The sequence below is a fragment of the Narcine bancroftii genome, chromosome 10 (assembly GCF_036971445.1).
Source record: "Narcine bancroftii isolate sNarBan1 chromosome 10, sNarBan1.hap1, whole genome shotgun sequence".
In the NCBI taxonomy this organism is placed as follows: domain Eukaryota; kingdom Metazoa; phylum Chordata; class Chondrichthyes; order Torpediniformes; family Narcinidae; genus Narcine; species Narcine bancroftii.
Window position 1 is genome coordinate 3,251,812 of NC_091478.1, and position 17,765 is coordinate 3,269,576.

Below are 17,765 nucleotides of genomic sequence, written 5' to 3' on the forward strand. Positions count from 1 at the left end.
GAACGGGGTCTGGGGACAGATAAAAATAAGAATTTTCTGTTTTACTATGTCATTTTGTTCTTCGCATTGAATAAGTTTGGAATGGTTTGTGCGCACATACGTACATGAGAATGAGAAGCAATTTCCAGAAGTGATTGATTTAAAGAATTTCTCATAAAGGCTTCCCTAAATTTTTTTCTCCACCACAAGTCATCTTTATGACCCAGATGGGTAAGGAATGGGAGAAGGGTAACATTTATTGGTTTCAAGAAGTATATCCAGGAACAATAAATTTATGAATAGAATGTAATAAATTGACATTTGTCAGGGAGGAACAGTTCCACTCCATAGAGACGGCCTTTTATTGAATGCTGACACTTTCCCCACGATGTTCAGATCTTTTGTTCGTATTAAAAGATGTTGACCTTTCCTCCTATTCTATCCTTTCTAGTAAACATTTAGGCAGGAAAACATAGCATCTAGTTATGGACCACAATTGATATTCCTATCCATTATGAACAGATAAATACTAATTTTTAAAAATGTTATTTTTAACTTTTTCCAGTTACAATAAAGAACATCTTCTATACAATGAAATTAGCAAATGAAATACTATACATCAGCGATGAGGAGCTTCGGCTCGAAACGCCGACTACTGATTGTTTTTCATAGAAGCTACGTTACCTTCCGAGTTCCTCCAGCCCTTTTGTGTATTCCTCCAGTTCTTCAGCATCTACAGATTTCTTGTTTAACTTCAATACCATTATTCCCTCAGAGCTGGTCAAGAAGCTACAAACTCTAGGCCTCTGTACCCCACTCTACAACTGGATCCTTGGCTTTCTCATCCGAAGACCATAGTCAGTACGAAATAGAAACAATGTCTCCTTCTCACTGATTATCAACATAGGCACACCCCAAGGAAGTATGCTTAGCCCACTACTCTACTCATTATACATCCACAGGTGTGTGGCCCAGGCATAGTTCCAATGCCATCTACAAGTTTGCCGATGACACCACAGTTGTCGGCAGAATCACAAACGGTAATAAGGAAGCGTCCAGGAGGGAGATGGATCAGCTCGTTGAATGGTGTAACAACAAAAACCTTGAGCTCAACCTTAGCAAAACCAAGGAGATGATTGTAGACTTCAAGAGGAAGACAGGGGAACACGACCCAGTCCTCATTGAGGGCTCAATAGTGGAGAGAGTCAAGAACTTCAAGTTCCTGGGTGTCAACATCTCTGAGGATCTGTCCTGGAGCCTCCATGTCGACGTAATCAAAAAGGCAGCTCGCCAGCAGCTATACTTTGTGAAGGGTTTAAGGAGATTCGGAATCTCACCGAAGACTATCAAAAACATCTCCAGGTGTACTGTGGAGAGCATATTGGCTGGTTGCATCACTGACTGGTATGAAGGCACCAACTCTCAGGACAAGAATAAACTCCAGAACTCGGCCTGCAACATCACAGGCACCAGACTTCCCTCCATCGAGGACATCTACATGTGGCGGTGTCATAAAAAAGCAGCCTCTATCCTCAAGGAATCCCCCCCCACCAGAGAGAAGGAAGTACAGGAGCCTGAAGATGAGCACTCAGCGGCACAAGGACAGCTTCTTGCCACTGCCATCAGATTCCTGAATCATCAATGAAGCAGACACTGCCTGACTTTATTTTATTTGTTATTGTGTAGGATGGTTATAATATGAATAAACATTCATATGATACTGCCACAGAACATCGAGCTTCAAGACTTGCTCATGACATTAAATACTGATGATCCACAGTTATGGTACAATCTCTGGCTGTGGGAGAGTGAGATTCAGCCAAGGTGAAATTAAAGGGCAGAATAGAAGGAATTCAAGTGACAAATAATATTTATGTCACACAGCTTAATTGCCTGGCTCATCACAAGCAGCCACTAAATGGATCTTTAAGCCCAGTCATATTCGTCTTTTGCAACCTGGCTGTTATCATTTGCCAAATTCCTCCACTGTTTAGGTACTTGCTGCCAGAAATATAAATGGCACAAGGACTGCTAAATGGTAGAATAATGATAACCATATAAATGCAGTTTGATACTCTGGAATAGATCCCATTATGGTTCTTAATTAGATGAAAGGACAGAGCACTTTCAGTTGCTATGAAGGTTCTTCTTTTTTACTATGATACAATTTCCATTGGGAGGAAATGCCTTATCATAATAGAGGTAAAACATAATTCTGAATCTGAAGTGAAACCTATTCATTATCATAGACGTATGGAAATCATCCAAATGGCTTTCCATGCACATTCTCTTATTGACTCCTTTTAAAAAAGGGTTTAATCAATTTGACTTGGATTGATATTTGCAATGCAGGGAATGTCATATGTGTTCACTCTAACATTGACAGCTGAAATGTCCAGCATCCTCCATGAATGAAAAGACAAGCTCACTTAAAATAATGGTCCATATTTTCAAAGTTCAAATTTATTGACAGAATATATACACACATTACAAACAACCCTGAGATTCTTTTTATCTTGCAGGTCAGGCAGAATTTCTAATTATCAGTAGTGCAAACTTTTCTTTCTTTGCTTTCTTTGGCTTGGCTTCGCGGACGAAGATTTATGGAGGGGGTAAAAAGTCCACGTCAGCTGCAGGCTCGTTTGTGGCTGACAAGTCCGATGCGGGACAGGCAGACACAATTGCAGCGGTTGCAGGGGAAAATTGGTTGGTTGGGGTTGGGTTTTTCCTCCTTTGCCTTTTGTCAGTGAGGTGGGCTCTGCGGTCTTCTTCAAAGGAGGTTGCTGCCCGCCAAACTGTGAGGCGCCAAGATGCACGGTTTGAGGCGTTATCAGCCCACTGGCGGTGGTCAATGTGGCAGGCACCAAGAGATTTCTTTAGGCAGTCCTTGTACCTTTTCTTTGGTGCACCTCTGTCACGGTGGCCAGTGGAGAGCTCGCCATATAACACGATCTTGGGAAGGCGATGGTCCTCCATTCTGGAGACGTGACCCACCCAGCGCAGCTGGATCTTCAGCAGCGTGGACTCGATGCTGTCGACCTCTGCCATCTCGAGTACTTCGACGTTAGGGATGTAAGCGCTCCAATGGATGTTGAGGATGGAGCGGAGACAACGCTGGTGGAAGCGTTCTAGGAGCCGTAGGTGGTGCCGGTAGAGGAACTCAAGAAAAAGGTACATATACAAGATAGAAATGCAAACAAACTGACTGTGCAAATACAGAAAATATTTATTCAACAATAAATAATGTGCAAGAATCCTTAAATGAGTCCCTGATTGAGTTTGTCAATGAGGTCCTGTGGCACCGACACCTCTTTCCTGAGGACAGCAGGGAAAACAGAGCACAAACAGTGTGGTGTGTTTCCTTGATGATTGTTGCTGCTCTCTGTCAGCTGCGTTCCAAAGAGATTTTGTTGATAGTGGGGTGAGTTTTGTCTGTAATGTACCAGACTGTGTCGACTACCTTTTTCAGGGCTTTCCACTCAGAGGCATTTTTCCCCCATTCCAGGCCATGATACAGTCAGTAAGCAATTTTCCACAACACATCTGTAGAGGTTTGCCAAGGTTTTCAATGTTATAGTGGAGGTGCTGGCATGCTTTCTTCAGGATAACATTAGTATGTTGCGTCCAGGAAAGGTTCTCCAAGATAGTGACTCCCAGGAATTTAAATTGGCTCACCATCTCCATCTGTGATCTCCCCATGATCACCAGATTGTGCACCTCTAGTTTTCCCATCCTAAAGTCCACAATCAGCTCCTTGGTTTAGGTGACATTTAGTGAGAGGTTGTTGTTAGTACACCTTTCAGCCAAGTTTTCAATCTCCCTCCTGTATACTGACTCATCACCCCTATATATACAACCCACTACCATGGTACCATTAGCAAATTTGTAGATGGTGTTATCATACTGAGCCACACAGCTGCAGGGTAAAGTGAGTTAAGCAGGGGGCTAAGTATGGAGCCCCTTGGTGCTCCCGTACTGTTGGAGATTGTAAAGATGTTCTTGCCAATCCACACTGATTGAGCAGTAGGTGACCAAATCCAGAATCCAATTACACAGTGGGGTATCAAAGCCTGGGACTTGCAGTTTTGTTGATCAGTTTTGAGGGGATGATGATGTTTAATGCAGAAATGTAGTTTGTGTTGAATAATGAATAAATTGAGCAACTGTTTACTAGACTTATCCAGAACCTTTAGAGAGGGTTTTGCAATACATTTGATGCAAGAAGCCTTCAAAATATCATAATATTGTGGAGGTGCACTCTCTCATGGCGAACCGGCCCCACGTGTTACGCCACGTGGCGGGGCAGCCATGGGAAGATGACACTGTCAGGGTTTTCTCCCTGCCTCAAGTCTCCTGCCCAGCGCGCGCCTGGATCAGCGATTATGATGTCACAATCCACGAGGTGACTGAATTTGAATAGACAGTCATTAACGGCTTTCAATGTGGTGGCTGAGTCTTTCTTGGCCGTGTCCAGCCCTACAGTACCTTCTATAGTGTACATGGAACTTGTGAACAAACAATTTTCATTCAGATTAAACACTGCTATTAACAAAAACAATCAGATCTTTAAAAAGATCAAATTAAAAAAGATTAGAGAGAATAAAATTAAAACATAACTAATCAGTAGTGCAATATATCAAGCAGCAAGTATGAGTTAGAATGGCAAATTCCATGTCAAATCATGTACAGAAACTGGCATGTTAAAAAAAAATTAGATTTAAGAATTATGTGAGACAGAAATAAACATTCCAGCTGCATTTTTAAAAAAATCTCTTTAAAAAAATTGAAAGGTAAAAGAATTAAGTTGTACAGTATCAAGGAGGTTGATATTAACATGCTGCTTTAAAAAGTAACAAATCCCCACTTTAAAGGGAAGTTTATAATCACAATGCAAATAGCATTTTAAATAAAAAGCCATTTTCAAGCAGCTTAGAGAAAAAACATGAAAGGTTTCTTGTGTTTGAATAATAGTACCCACTGTTAGGTTCCATTGTAAATACGGTATCCAATTCCATTAGCTAGCGAGATGCTGTCAACTGTCCTCAATAATCAACTTTAATTTATCTGCACTTTTTACCCTTTGCTTGCCTTGTCAAAGAAATGAATAAAGCTAGGCCACAGAATATTGTTAAAGTTGGAAGCCACAAGTATTTGACACATATTACATTACAAGTATTTTGTCAAGACAGATCACTTTATATTGTAGGATATGTCAATTATTGACATGAGACATCCCCAAGACTATTCAATAAGTTCATTTTCTATTTTAGTTTACATCCAAGCATTCACACACATGATAGACAAAGGTAGATTAGGAAATGTCATAATCTGTGGTCAAGTTACATTCAAGTTAGACTGATATTTTTTTTTAATTTCCTTCCTTCTTAATCTAATTTTATAAGGGGAAGTATTGTGTCAGAAGTCACTGCCTGCGAGACATGAAAAATATTTCCACAATGTTTACACAATTTCTCATTTGGTTTTATAAATTCTCACTTGCATTCCTGGATTTTCACAGTCCGTTTAAAACATGAAGGCCATGCTTTCTCATGTTACATTGTTAGATGTACCCTACAAAAAAGGAAAAAATAATTTTCTCCAGCCAAATTTGAGCTAGTCACACATGCAACAACTTCAAATGTAGGCTTTCAATTCCAAAAACCCTCATAATATTTCAGTTACCCGAGGATCGTATTTGGCATATACCTACATTACAACAGTAGCATTACTCTCACCAGACGATTACTGCTCTTTTACCAATGGTCATAAAAGTTCACTGAGGAAGAGTTTGTTAAAGGAACAAACTTACAATAAGAATTCAATTTTTCTTTGAAACTAATGTTTTCTTGCTTCTTCAGTATCTCTGATATGAAGCATTAATCCTGTTTATCTATCCACCAATTCTGCTGTTGAGAATTTCTAGCACTTCGGTTTATAGTGGTTGCCTCTTCAGTTTTTCAGCATTTTTCATATCGATTAGCAATGGGGAGAATTTTTTTTGGAGAGTTTTGGCTATATCAATTTTTGCTATCGTGTAACAGGGTGCATATCTTGAAACTCTTTGCAGAATAATTCTATTTGATACCATTCAAATGTCAACTTTAAAATCACACATCCACCTCCACATTGTCTATCCATTTCTGAAACTCTCCATTCTTTCATCATCAAGAATTCAACCTCTTCAAATCTCCCACTCTCCACTGTGCATGACTCCAGCTCATTCACATTCTACTGCCCGTATGTATTGCCTGTACCGAATTCTGCTTGTCCACCTTCCATGACCTTGTTATCTTCCAAACTCAAAACCTAAAAGTGAATAAATGCTGTTATTCAGTAACTTTCACTTACCACTCCTCCTATTCTCTGCAGATTCTCCCACATTGGAATCCTTCCCATTCCTCTCATTCCAGCCTTCCGTCCTCATCTCTGCCTTAATCCTGCTAAATAGTCATGACCTTAGATATGTGGGCCCCATGCTCTGGAATTACTTCCCTAAAGTTCTTTCACTCTTCAATTTTGTCCTATACGACATTAGTAAAAAAACGTTTTCAGCCAAGCTTGTAATCATATTCCTTTTTATGATGTTCACCATTTTTTCCCTTTCATTTCCATTAAGTTTGTTACATCAATGAAGGTAAGCAGTGAAGTCCATTCCTCAGCAGAGAATTACACACTAACCTGTATAAATAAATATCTGCCATATTTTCATTCATTTTTATAACTCCACCTGCCCATGCTGTCCTGAAGCTGAGCAATTTTATCAGTGCAGTTAGAAAGGAATCCTATGCTTTTGAAGACTGTTTTCAGATGCGATATTGTCAGTTCTCAGGTGAAGCTAAAAGAACCCAAAGAGCAATTCCCTGGCAATCTGACACAGGAAGGACTGTATTCCAGCAAAGAAAGAAATACTGCTTTGAATGCAGAACATTTCCTGGCCTCAAGATTGCCCAAAGCATTTGACAGCAAAAGTCCAACAAATAGCAATGTGACATATGGACAGATTATTTGGTGCTTAAGGAACAAGCATCAGCCATGCAGGACAGTGCCAATATTTTAACTGAATGATGATACTCCCACTTCTGCTCAGTCCCTGGAACCCAGAATGTCACCAACTGGGCCACTGACCACACAAGAACTAGAGTGACATGTATTTCTGATGCGTTGTTATGATGGTCTTCTTCAGGGCATGTTTCCAAGAAACCATTATCAAAATGCAATGAAATCTTGATGCTGATATTTGGTACCCATAGCCCCTTTTCTGCTTTGCAAACAAAAGGATAATTCCCTGACACATACCTATTTAATTATCCAACCCCCAGCAGCAATGAACCACACAGCCACATCACTTTTTGTAGAGAATCAAATGGCCTCTGCTCTTTCTCTCCATATACCAGCAAGATTGAAACCTGCAGCTCAAATTGCAGGAAAATACAAAGGCCCTTGTATCTGCTCTGCGAAAGGCCCGTATTTACAAAGACTTCCCTAACCTTAAGACACCTAAATAGCAGCTGATGACAAAGAGCTTTGTGCTTGTAAACGAAGGAAACAGATTTTGGCACAAAAATGAGACAGACAGGTCATCAATGTTTAATCTCATCAATTATATCTAGACTTGACTTTTATAAAGGACCAAACTCCCTATTTACATTCTCTTTCTACAAAGCCATTGTAAATGTTTCTATTTGTATCCGAAGAGGAACTTGCCATCACCTCTGCCCAATGACCTACATTAACTCTCATTTAAGCAAGACCTCAATTCAAAATTATTATCCTCAATTTCAAGTGAATTTCCACTTTCCTTTCTCTATAAATTCCTCCAGCCCTGTAACCTCAGAGATGTTTGTTCTCTAATTTTGTTCTCTTGGTCATTCAAAATTTAATTGCATCAACCTTGGTGATTTACCTAGAGCTGCAGCAGCCCTAAGCAATGATCAGCCTGTGTAAACCCTTTTTCGTTCTTTTTAAAAGATGTTTTGAAGCCTACTTGTCCAACCAAGCTTTTGGTCATCCATCTCATTATCTCCATATGCGAAATTGCAGTTTCATTTTGGAAAGGTTTCTCCGAAGCTTCTTGAAATTTTTTACCTTCAATTTATACAGCTCAAATAGATATATAAACAAAACCTGCTATCCTTGTTGCTCAGGGGAACACCCTGCCCTTTGCTCAATTGTTCCAAATTATCTTTTTACATCCACCCAAAAGGATCTGCAGGGCTAATGTGTCATCCAAAATGTAGCACCCGATTTCATTTGCTGCAATAAAATTTCGATCTTAAGTGTCTCAAGTGGGGCATAAAGTCTTAACACTTGAATTAAATGTGACTACTACCAATGAGCTGAGAATGAATTTCTTAAAACCTCGGCAACCCTGAAAATCCTTGACAAATGGTTCATTTCTAATGCTGCATGAAACACATCACTGAGTCCATGCCAAAAATCACCAAGTGTTAAAATTCAGGAGGAGCAAATATCTTCAAACTTAGTTACATTCAGAGCATTAGCACTTTATTCCACTGAAAGTTCTCAGTTGATGCATCTGAAATCTGTTTATTACAACACAGGGACAAAGGAAGTTCATCCAATTTTTCCAAGAAGCATACTGAAACTGCACTTGGCCAAATCCTCCTATAGTCAGGCTAATTACTGTGGTAGTTAATTGACAAAGAAATCCAGAAATAGAAACAGTGCCCTGTACCTGCAAATTCAAGACTGATCTTTTTATTATCACAGGCCTGCACTAAGATCAACTCTCTTGACTTTTTGATATCTAAAAGTCATTAGCTTTCTGTCTCGAGTGCAACTGTATAACAAAGCTTCCAGAGAATTCATGGGCAGAAAAATCAAAAGTTTCACGAGTGTTTGCATGAAGAACTTTCTGAGACTGTGACCCTGGTTCTAGATACACCAACCATGGGAAACCTCAACCCGTACCAACTCTTCAAGTATTTTAAGCATTTCAATGACATCTACTTTCATTCTTTTAAACTCAAGAGTGCTTCATCTCTCCTCATATGACATAGAACATTACAACAGTTTAAAAAAAACATCAATCTGATGAATGTTCAAAGCTCTATATCACAAGTATATCCATCCTTAGGTAGTATTAAATATTCTAGGCCCAGCCTCATCACAACCCTATATAAATGACACAACACATCACTGCTCTTGTACTCAAATCCTCTTGCAATAAAGCCCAACATAGCATTTGTTTTCCTGACTGATGCTAGGCCAGGTGTGTACAAGGAGAAACACACTCCTCTCAACATCTACACCTTTCAATGCTTCACCATTTAAGAGGGTTCCTATATTTTCTACCAAAATGATGAGCTCAGTTATTTCTGTATTATGATTCCAGATGTCAGTCACTTGACTGTCTACTTCCACCCAACCCCACTCAGTATCTTCCTCCTAGCAGCTTTTAACCACCAGCAAATTTAGAAGAATCTGTGATGAAGTTATACTGCAAATGTACTTAAAATGTACTTATCCCATAGGATTTATATACCGTTCATTTTGATTTAGTACTTACACAGGTCAGTAGTGATATCCTAATGGAGAAAATTCATGAAAAAGAATTATATTTAAAAATGTGTGATGGTTGTGGGGATGCTACTGCGTGGCCAAATTTAGAGTATTGTGTGCAGTTCTGGTCGCCAAACTACAGGATGAATATCAGTAAGATCAAAAGAGTGCAGAGATTTACTAGGAAGTTGATGGGTCTTCAGGAGTTGAGTTACAGGGAAAGATTAATCAGATTGGGATTTTATTCCTTAGAGTATAGAAGAATGAGGGGAAATTTGAATGAGATTTACAAAATTATGAGGGGAATAGACAGAGTAAATGCAAATAAGCTCTTTCCACTTAGATTGGGAGAGATAAATACAAGAGGACACAGCTTTAGAGTGAGAGGTGAAAGGTTTAGGGGGAACATCTGCTCCAAAAGGGCATCAATCATCCCGGTACCCAAGAAGAGTAGTGAGAGCTGCCTCAACAACTACCATCCAGAGGTACTAACTTCTACTGTGATGAAATGCTTTGAGAGACTGGTCTTGAGCAGAATTAACATGTGCCTAAGCAAAGATCTGGACCCACAACAATTCACCTATCTTCACAATTGCTCCACAGCAGATACAATATCGCTGGCTCTCCACTCAGCTCTGGATCACAGCAACAGGTGCTCTTCATTGACTACAGCTTGGCTTTTAATATCATTATTCCTTCAATGCTGGTCAAGAAGCTACAAGCTCTAGGTCTCTGTACACCCCCATCCCACAACTGGATCCTTGACTTTCTCATCTGAAGACCACAGTTAGTACAAATTGGAATCAATGTCTCCTCCTCGCTGATTATTAACACAGGGTCACCCCAAGGGTGCGTGCTTAACCCACTGCTCTACTCGTTATACACCCACGACTGTGTGTCCAGGCACAATTCTGATGCCATCTACAAGTTTGCCGATGATCCCACAGTTGTCGGCAGAATCACAAATGGCAATGAGGAAGCGTCCAGGAGGGAGATAGATCAGCTCGTTGAATAACAACCTTGTACTCAACAATAGCAAAACCAAGGAGATGATTGTGAAGTTCAAAAGGAAGTCAGGGGAACACGACCCACTCCTGACTGAGGATTCACTACTGAGGGTGAAGACCCTGGTAAACTTCTACAGGTGTACCGTGGAAAGCACTCTGGCTGGTTGCATCACAGCCTGGTATGGAGGTGCCAACTTTCAGGCAAAGAATAAACTCTAGAGGGTTACTAACTCAGCTTGTGACATCACAGGCACCAGACTTCACTCTATCGAGGATATCTACATGAGGCGGTGTCTTAAGAAAGAAGCCTCTATCCTCAAACATCCCCACCACCCAGGCCATGCCCTCTTCACTCTGCTACCGTCGAGAAAAAGGTACAGGAGCCTAAAGACGAGCACTCAACGGCACAAGGACAGTTTCTTCCCGCTGCCATCAGATTCCTGAATAATCAATGAACCAAAGACACTCCCTGACTTCTCGTGCATTATTATTTAAATTTTTTATAGTAATGTCATAGGATGATTATAATATGAATGTTTTCACTATGACACTGCCACAAAACAGCGAATTTCATGACTTGTTCACGACAATAAATTCTGATTTTGAATTTCTTCACTCAGAGAGCAGTGAGAGCTTGGATCGAGCTTCTATCTGACGTGGTAAATGTGGCTCACTCTTAAGTTTTAAGAATAAATTGGATAGATACATGGATAGGAAAGGTCTGGACGGTGCAGGCCAGGGCCACTTATGAGTTTTCAGCACAGATTAGAAGAGACAAATGGCCTGTTTCTGTGCTGTAGTTTTCTATGGAATTTAGAAATTTGCCATGCATAGAATGTGATGGCACATTACCATACCATGTCATCAAATTCTACAGCAAATTTTAACATTACACCAAGCAGAACACACACAGCAACTGGTGCTTCAGTTCACCTGTTTGGTCAACATTAGCGCTGTCTAATCATCCTGTGTCTCTACGAGGAGAAGTACAATTAATTGAGTCATATGTAGAATTACAAACAACCAGAGCCACTTCATTACTTTTCAGTAGTAGCTTTTGGGAATAAAATACATTATCAAAAGGAGTTTCATGCATTATTCCAGTTTTTTTTAATGAAAGGAAGAAATGAGCAATGCAATGTGCTTCAATGTATATCACTGCATTAATTATTCTGACAGAACAGCAACGATAACTTATTCATTACCAAGTAGTTGCATTTAACTGCCATTGTTTCAGCAGGGGTGAAGTTCAGTACTTTATTAAATAATATACAATTGAATATTGTGCACTAATTCACCTTCACTTCCAAAATCTTTAATTTCACTCACCATCAAATTTCTGCTAAATCAAATTTCTGTCAGGTCCAGCCCACAGTTCAGAACTCAGCACCACTCCAAGAAGTCACTTAATGTTGGTTTTTAAAATAAAATCTTAATTCTCACACTTTGCTTCTGTAAAAGAACATTAGTTTCACCTCACAAATTCAACAAGCCATTAGCAACCTGGAAAAGTGCTCTCTGGAATTGAACTTGAACCAGGTCTAAAAATACAATAAAGATGCAAGAATGATTGATCATTTGTATGATCTTTCATGACCTCAGGACATCCCAAAGTGCTTTACAAATATTTAAATATTGAGGAAAGTGTAGTAATTATTGTAATACAGGAAGAATTACAAACTGCAAAGTCTCACAAATAGCAAGGAGTTAATAACCATAGGAAATGCACAACATTCACAGAGACTTAATAGAGTTAGTTTCAGTGTCAATGAACTATTGCTGTTAACTGGTTCTAACGTATTCACGAGAAGAATAACTGACCTGAAATAGTAGCTGTTCCTCTCACCACAGAAGCTAACCGACTTCAATTTTCAATTATTCTAGAATCCACAGCTTTTTAGTGACTCAAGACCAGATTATTTGTTTCACTGGTGTTAAGTAATACCACCACAGGGGGAGGGAGGGCGACGATAACCCCAATTTGCAAACACAAATACATATTTTGATTGGTCAATGCTTAGAACTGTGGCTTCTGCCAATTCGAGCAAGATTCCTGTACCACATTAATGACACATTTAGGAACAGAAAACAAATGAAGCAGAAGTAAAACACGAAGGTCCGCAGACAGTGTGGCTGAAATAAAAACACACGGTGCTGCAGAAACTCAGCAGGTCAAACAGTCTTTTATGGAGCAAAGATAAAGAAGATACAGAAACGGTTTGGGGTTTGAGACCTTCATCAAGGTATGAAAAAAAATTTAAGCAGTTCTAACAAGTTGAGAAAATTGGTTTCCTGCTGTGTTGTGCTTAAGTAAGCATTTTAAAGAAAAAGAAAACTGCCAATGTAAACATTGATGATATTGACAAAATAATTAATCACAAGTCTATTTTGTACCATGAGCTCAAACGTGATTGAGTTGAAATAAAATATTTTAAACTCATCAACGGTTAAGTCGAGTTCTTTCATTTCTGCACCTTTACTCAAAGGCAGAGAAATGGGATGTCATGGTACAATTTTGCAAATGAGATTTTCTTGGCAGTCCAACAATTAACAGCTAACTGGATCGGCATCATAAGTTTTCCTCCCACTTGCTCCAGATAAAAATCTAGAAAAAACTTTGTTGATGCTTTAGAGTTTATTTTTTATTCAGTGTTACCCCCTCACCTTATCCGTGAATCACCCTCCGAGCTGGGAACTTGATCTCTGGTTTTACACCTCTGAGGAGGCGAAAAACGATCACCCTGCCTATGACCGTGCACATGTGGGTGGCAGTGCCGGGTTCCCTGGTCTTGACTGGGCACCCAGAGCCTCAAGGACAACCTGAGGTCATCTGTGCACGATGGCTCCACAAAAGGATGGACAAGTGCAAGTTCACTGGGTCCCATTTCGACTCATCATCGCAATCCTTTCGTGTGGTAAAATGTGAACCTTTGCCACCGTTCATGGTCAAATCACCCTATCAAAAGGTCAAGGCAACAAGTTCTCAAACTGCAGAATGCCTTCAGAGATTCAAATTGCACGAATGCATATATTTGAATATTCATGCCTGGTGAACTTTGGAATCAATATTATTCAGCCCTGAAATAGTCACCGAGCAGACGGAAGTGTAAATAGCACTCCTATAAGTGGAGATCTCATGTGGGGTGCACTATTTCAGGCGTTTGAAGTCAATCAAACGGTTTGCAAGGGTCTCTCCACACCTACAAACATTTTAATCCACAGAACGACATTTGCAGCAGGTAGCATTCGCAGTCTGAGCCTGGCAGTGAAACGGATCTTGCCTATTTTGCACAGCTTTTTCTCCAAATCGCCATCTCTTGTTTACCTTGTCCAAGTTATTTCTTTCCACAACTATCCACAGTCAGAGAAAACGAATTGCCAAGTTCAGGCACAGCCTTCTCTGGGATGCTGAGAAATAGACGAGTCTGGGTCATTCCACTCACAGGGACTGGAAGGTGAAGCCCAGATTCCTCGCCGCTCTCCGCTGAAAACTTTCATCTGCAGGGGTCGGACAATCAATAGGGTGCAGAATAGCCCAGACTTGGCCAAATTAAAGCCCGACTTCCAAGGACACCCTGGGGCTCCAGCCCCCACCGGACGATTTCATTTTTCATCGGACGTACAAGGGTCCCCTCAGTTGCTGGGGGATCTCAGCCCGAACCCCCCCCCCCCCCTTCAACTGAGGCGGCTGCGAACTCGGAGCCCTCACCAGCAAGTGCGTCAACGCTTGCGCTGCTGCCCCAGGTTGATCGCGGCTCCGGACCAACAAAGATCGACACGAGCCCCATTTCTTAGCAATTTCACATTTCCCAACAGGACTGGTCCAAATCCGGTTAAAAACACAACCAGAACATGCAAAATACGCTCGGACCCCTGTTCAAGAAGCTTCTCTGCAGAGGGGAACAGTTCAAGGCAAAGACCCACCCCCCCCCCCCGAAAACCGTCCCGGTCCCGGTCTCTCCCCATCTTTAACTAGGGTTTTCGCATTTCACTTAATGCCAAGGGCCACTCGCCCTTCTCAAGCGCTGAAAACTTCTCGGGCACATGGACATTGTTGCGATGGAAACCGGTGGGGGGGGGGGAAGAATCCCGGGCGGGGCCAGGGGATCACCCCAGCTGAAAGGTTGGGTAACATTGCAGGTTTGATGGGGGGGGGGGAATATCGTTAATCTCTCCCCCCACCCACCCAGCCCGGCCCGGCCCGCTGTTTCCCCGTTTCGGTGGGTCGGGTAACGAGGACAGTCGGGGGCAACTCACCCAGTGTCCAAGGGAATCGGGGATGGAGCCGGAGGAGACCGGTTACTCTGTGCCTCCAAGGGACGGGACAGGGCGGGATGGGAAGGGGTCGGAGCGGGAAGGGACGGGTCGGGGACGGGACATCCTCCAGCAGAGCCGGCTTGTCCGACTTTCAAAGCTGCTGCGAGAGACCCCGCTCCGGCTGCATCGACACTGGGCTGAGGTACCGTGGCCGGCGTTGGAGAGAGGAAGGTCCCGGCGCCGCCTGGCCGTTCGTGGGCAGAGGAGGAGGAGGAGGGGGGGGGAGGAGGAGGAGGAGTGGGGGGGGAGGAGGGGGGGGGGAGGAGGAGGAGGGGACCCCCGGGCCTGCTCCAACACGGTGTGTGTCTGTCTGTCCGTCCGACGCCCCCCCCCCCCCCCCCAAATATCAGCCCACACGGTTCCAAACCAGAGACCGACTTACGTCCTCAAACAGGGAGCCGACGTTCGCTGTAATGAGCAGGACCCCGGTCCCCGGTTTCACCGCCATCCTCGTTCCCGTGCGGAGAAGGGGCTCTGACCGGCTGCTCCCCGCTCGCTCCGGATCCCGCGCTCACGGTCACTGCGGCTTCATTCATGCGCAGGGTCTCCCCCGCTCCGCGTCCGTCGCTCCGGCTCCGCTTCAGTGCTCGGGCTCGCTCATCATCAGCTTCTCGCCCGCAACAGGAAACTTTCCGCCGGCCCCTCGGCCCCTCAGCAGCCGCCTTCCCCGGCCGCCCCCCCGAGCATCTCACGCTCCCTCCGCGCTCGGCCTCAGCTCCTTTTCTCGGACACTCCGGAGCCCAGGAAACATTGCGTGAAATTGACTCGTGAGGCATGGATTTTTTTAAACGGTCCTGACGTCAGAGGAAAACGATCTCGCTCTTAAAAGGGCAACGGCTCGGGCCGCCGTGGGCCCCACTGGCGAGATGTCCCGCTGAAAGAGCGCGAGCTGGGCGGCGATGATGTCACAGCGAGGCAAGTCGGTGAAGGAAGGTCAAACCAAAGATCTGGAGAGTGGCCTCGAAATAAGGGGTTCATTTCTGCCCCTTATTTAGATGTTAAACACTGCAGCCTCAACTCGAAAAGTTTCTCGCTGCTGGCGACGGGCTGGGGGATCCCGTCCCTCCCTTCCGTCCCCATCCCGGGGGATCCCATCTCCTCCCTTCCATCCCCGTCCCCATCCCGGGGGATCCCGTCCCTCCCATTCCCGTCCCCATCTTGGGGGATCCCATCTCCTCCCTCCCATCCCCGTCCCCATCCCGGGGGATCCCGTCCCTCCCTCCCGTCCCCATCTCGGGGGATCCCATCTCCTCCCTTCCATTCCCGTCCCTCCCTCCCGTCCCCATCCCGGGGAATCCCATCTCCTCCCTCCCATCCCCGTCCCCATCCCGGGGGATCCCGTCCCTCCCTCCCTCCCATTCCCATCCCGGGGGATCCCGTCCCTCCCTCCCATTCCCATCCCGGGGGATCCCGTCCCTCCCATTCCCGTCCCCCCCATTCCCGTCCCCATCTCGGGGGATCCAATCTCCTCCCTCCCATCCCCGTCCCTATCCCGGGGGATCCCGTCCCTCCCATTCCCGTCCCCATCTCGGGGGATCCCATCTCCTCCCTCCCATCCCCGTCCCCATCCCGGGGGATCCCATCCCATCCCCGTCCCGGGGGATCCCATCCCATCCCCGTCCCGGGGGATCCCGTCCCAACCCCGGGAACCTAGTTCTGCATCAAGCAATGAGGGCGGGTTCCAATGATCCCTCCCTCCCTCCCCATGGATTTCATCTCCACGGGTCAAATCTGAAAGCTTATCCCGACTGCATTAGGGCCGTCATTTCGTTCATTCATGGACATTACGTCAGGAATGTGGATGTTTTGCAACAGATTAAAATGGCCAAATGAAGAATCTGCTGTTCGACTACATTATTGCATGACTGTTGCCAACCAGATGGTGACAAGGTGATTGTCTTCATCCTTCACTCCTGTACATTCAGGTTCAACCACGGTTGGGTCAATGAGGTGTTTGACATCCCTTCTATTGCACCACCTACTACACAAGAGTCAGGCCAGCTTTCCCTGGGCTGCTCAACCTTCAAAACAGTCAAAATCTATGGAGGGAAATGTTACTGTCCCACCATCTTCGAATCTGCCTCTCCGTCATGTCCCCTCTCTTCCTGAAACATCTTTGCTTTGTGCAAACAAATGCTCCATTTCTAATCGGTATCACATTTCTGAACAACCCCCCCCCCCCCCCCAAAATATAACTTCCCATTTTGGTTTGAATCTGTTGTCAGTATTGAAATGGCTCTTTAAAGACAGCACGGTCACCAGCGAATTCGCCCCACGTATCCGAGCCGCCCAATTTACACCCCATTCACCTAAATGCTCAGTACATTTCAAACGATGGGATGAAACCAGAGCCCCTGGAGAAATTCCAGAGAAAGAACATACAAACTCCTTAGCTCGGGATTTGAACAATGGCCTGGTCCCAATTGGTGGTGCTGTCAAGAGGTTGCACTAACTGCTACACTAATCGTGCCACCGCAAGAATATCTTGGGTGATTTCATTGCATGGGCAGGTGGGTAAAAGAACCTTATTTTGCACATGTTTCATGGATGACCCACCCTGTTATAAATTCAGGGATAATACAGGCCTAAGCCTCTAAGTGTGTGGACTCACCACTGAGATTGGACTGCCCTTGTCCACGAAGTGAAGGCGATGGAGATTTCACATTCACCCAGAAGATTCAGGTCACTCCAGGAGAAAGCTTGTTGGATGTCACATTATATGGCCAAGAGAAAAATGTGACGCCACAGCCTTGCTTTATTGATTCGAATCACAACTTGCATTGTCTTCTTGATTTTGACAACAGGATCCTTGAAAATATGATCACATTTGAATCTTTGAGAAAAACATCAAAATTAATGCAAACACTGATACAGTATAAAGATATTCACCACAACCTCCTTTAGCTTTCAAAAGGACGAAATTCTCAGAGATCCAGAGCT

At 43.7% G+C, this 17,765-nt stretch overlaps 1 protein-coding gene across 3 annotated transcripts in view; it reads right to left on the reverse strand.

Annotated features, from left to right (window-relative positions):
• Positions 1-17,467, reverse strand: part of LOC138744080 (inositol polyphosphate-5-phosphatase A) — a 445,284-nt gene extending 427,817 nt beyond the window's left edge. Inside the window, exon 1 of one of the 3 annotated variants that reach the window (XM_069899597.1) lies at positions 17,437-17,467. Coding sequence is in view for 2 of the 3 variants with exons in the window: in XM_069899592.1 (XP_069755693.1) it covers positions 15,208-15,273 (66 nt within the window). In the remaining variant the exon portion in view is untranslated. Of the gene's footprint in view, positions 1-15,207; positions 15,591-17,436 lie in introns of those variants that run through there. The other 2 variants (XM_069899592.1, XM_069899593.1) reach the window with 2 other exon arrangements.
• Between the last annotated feature and the right edge of the window lie 298 nt (positions 17,468-17,765).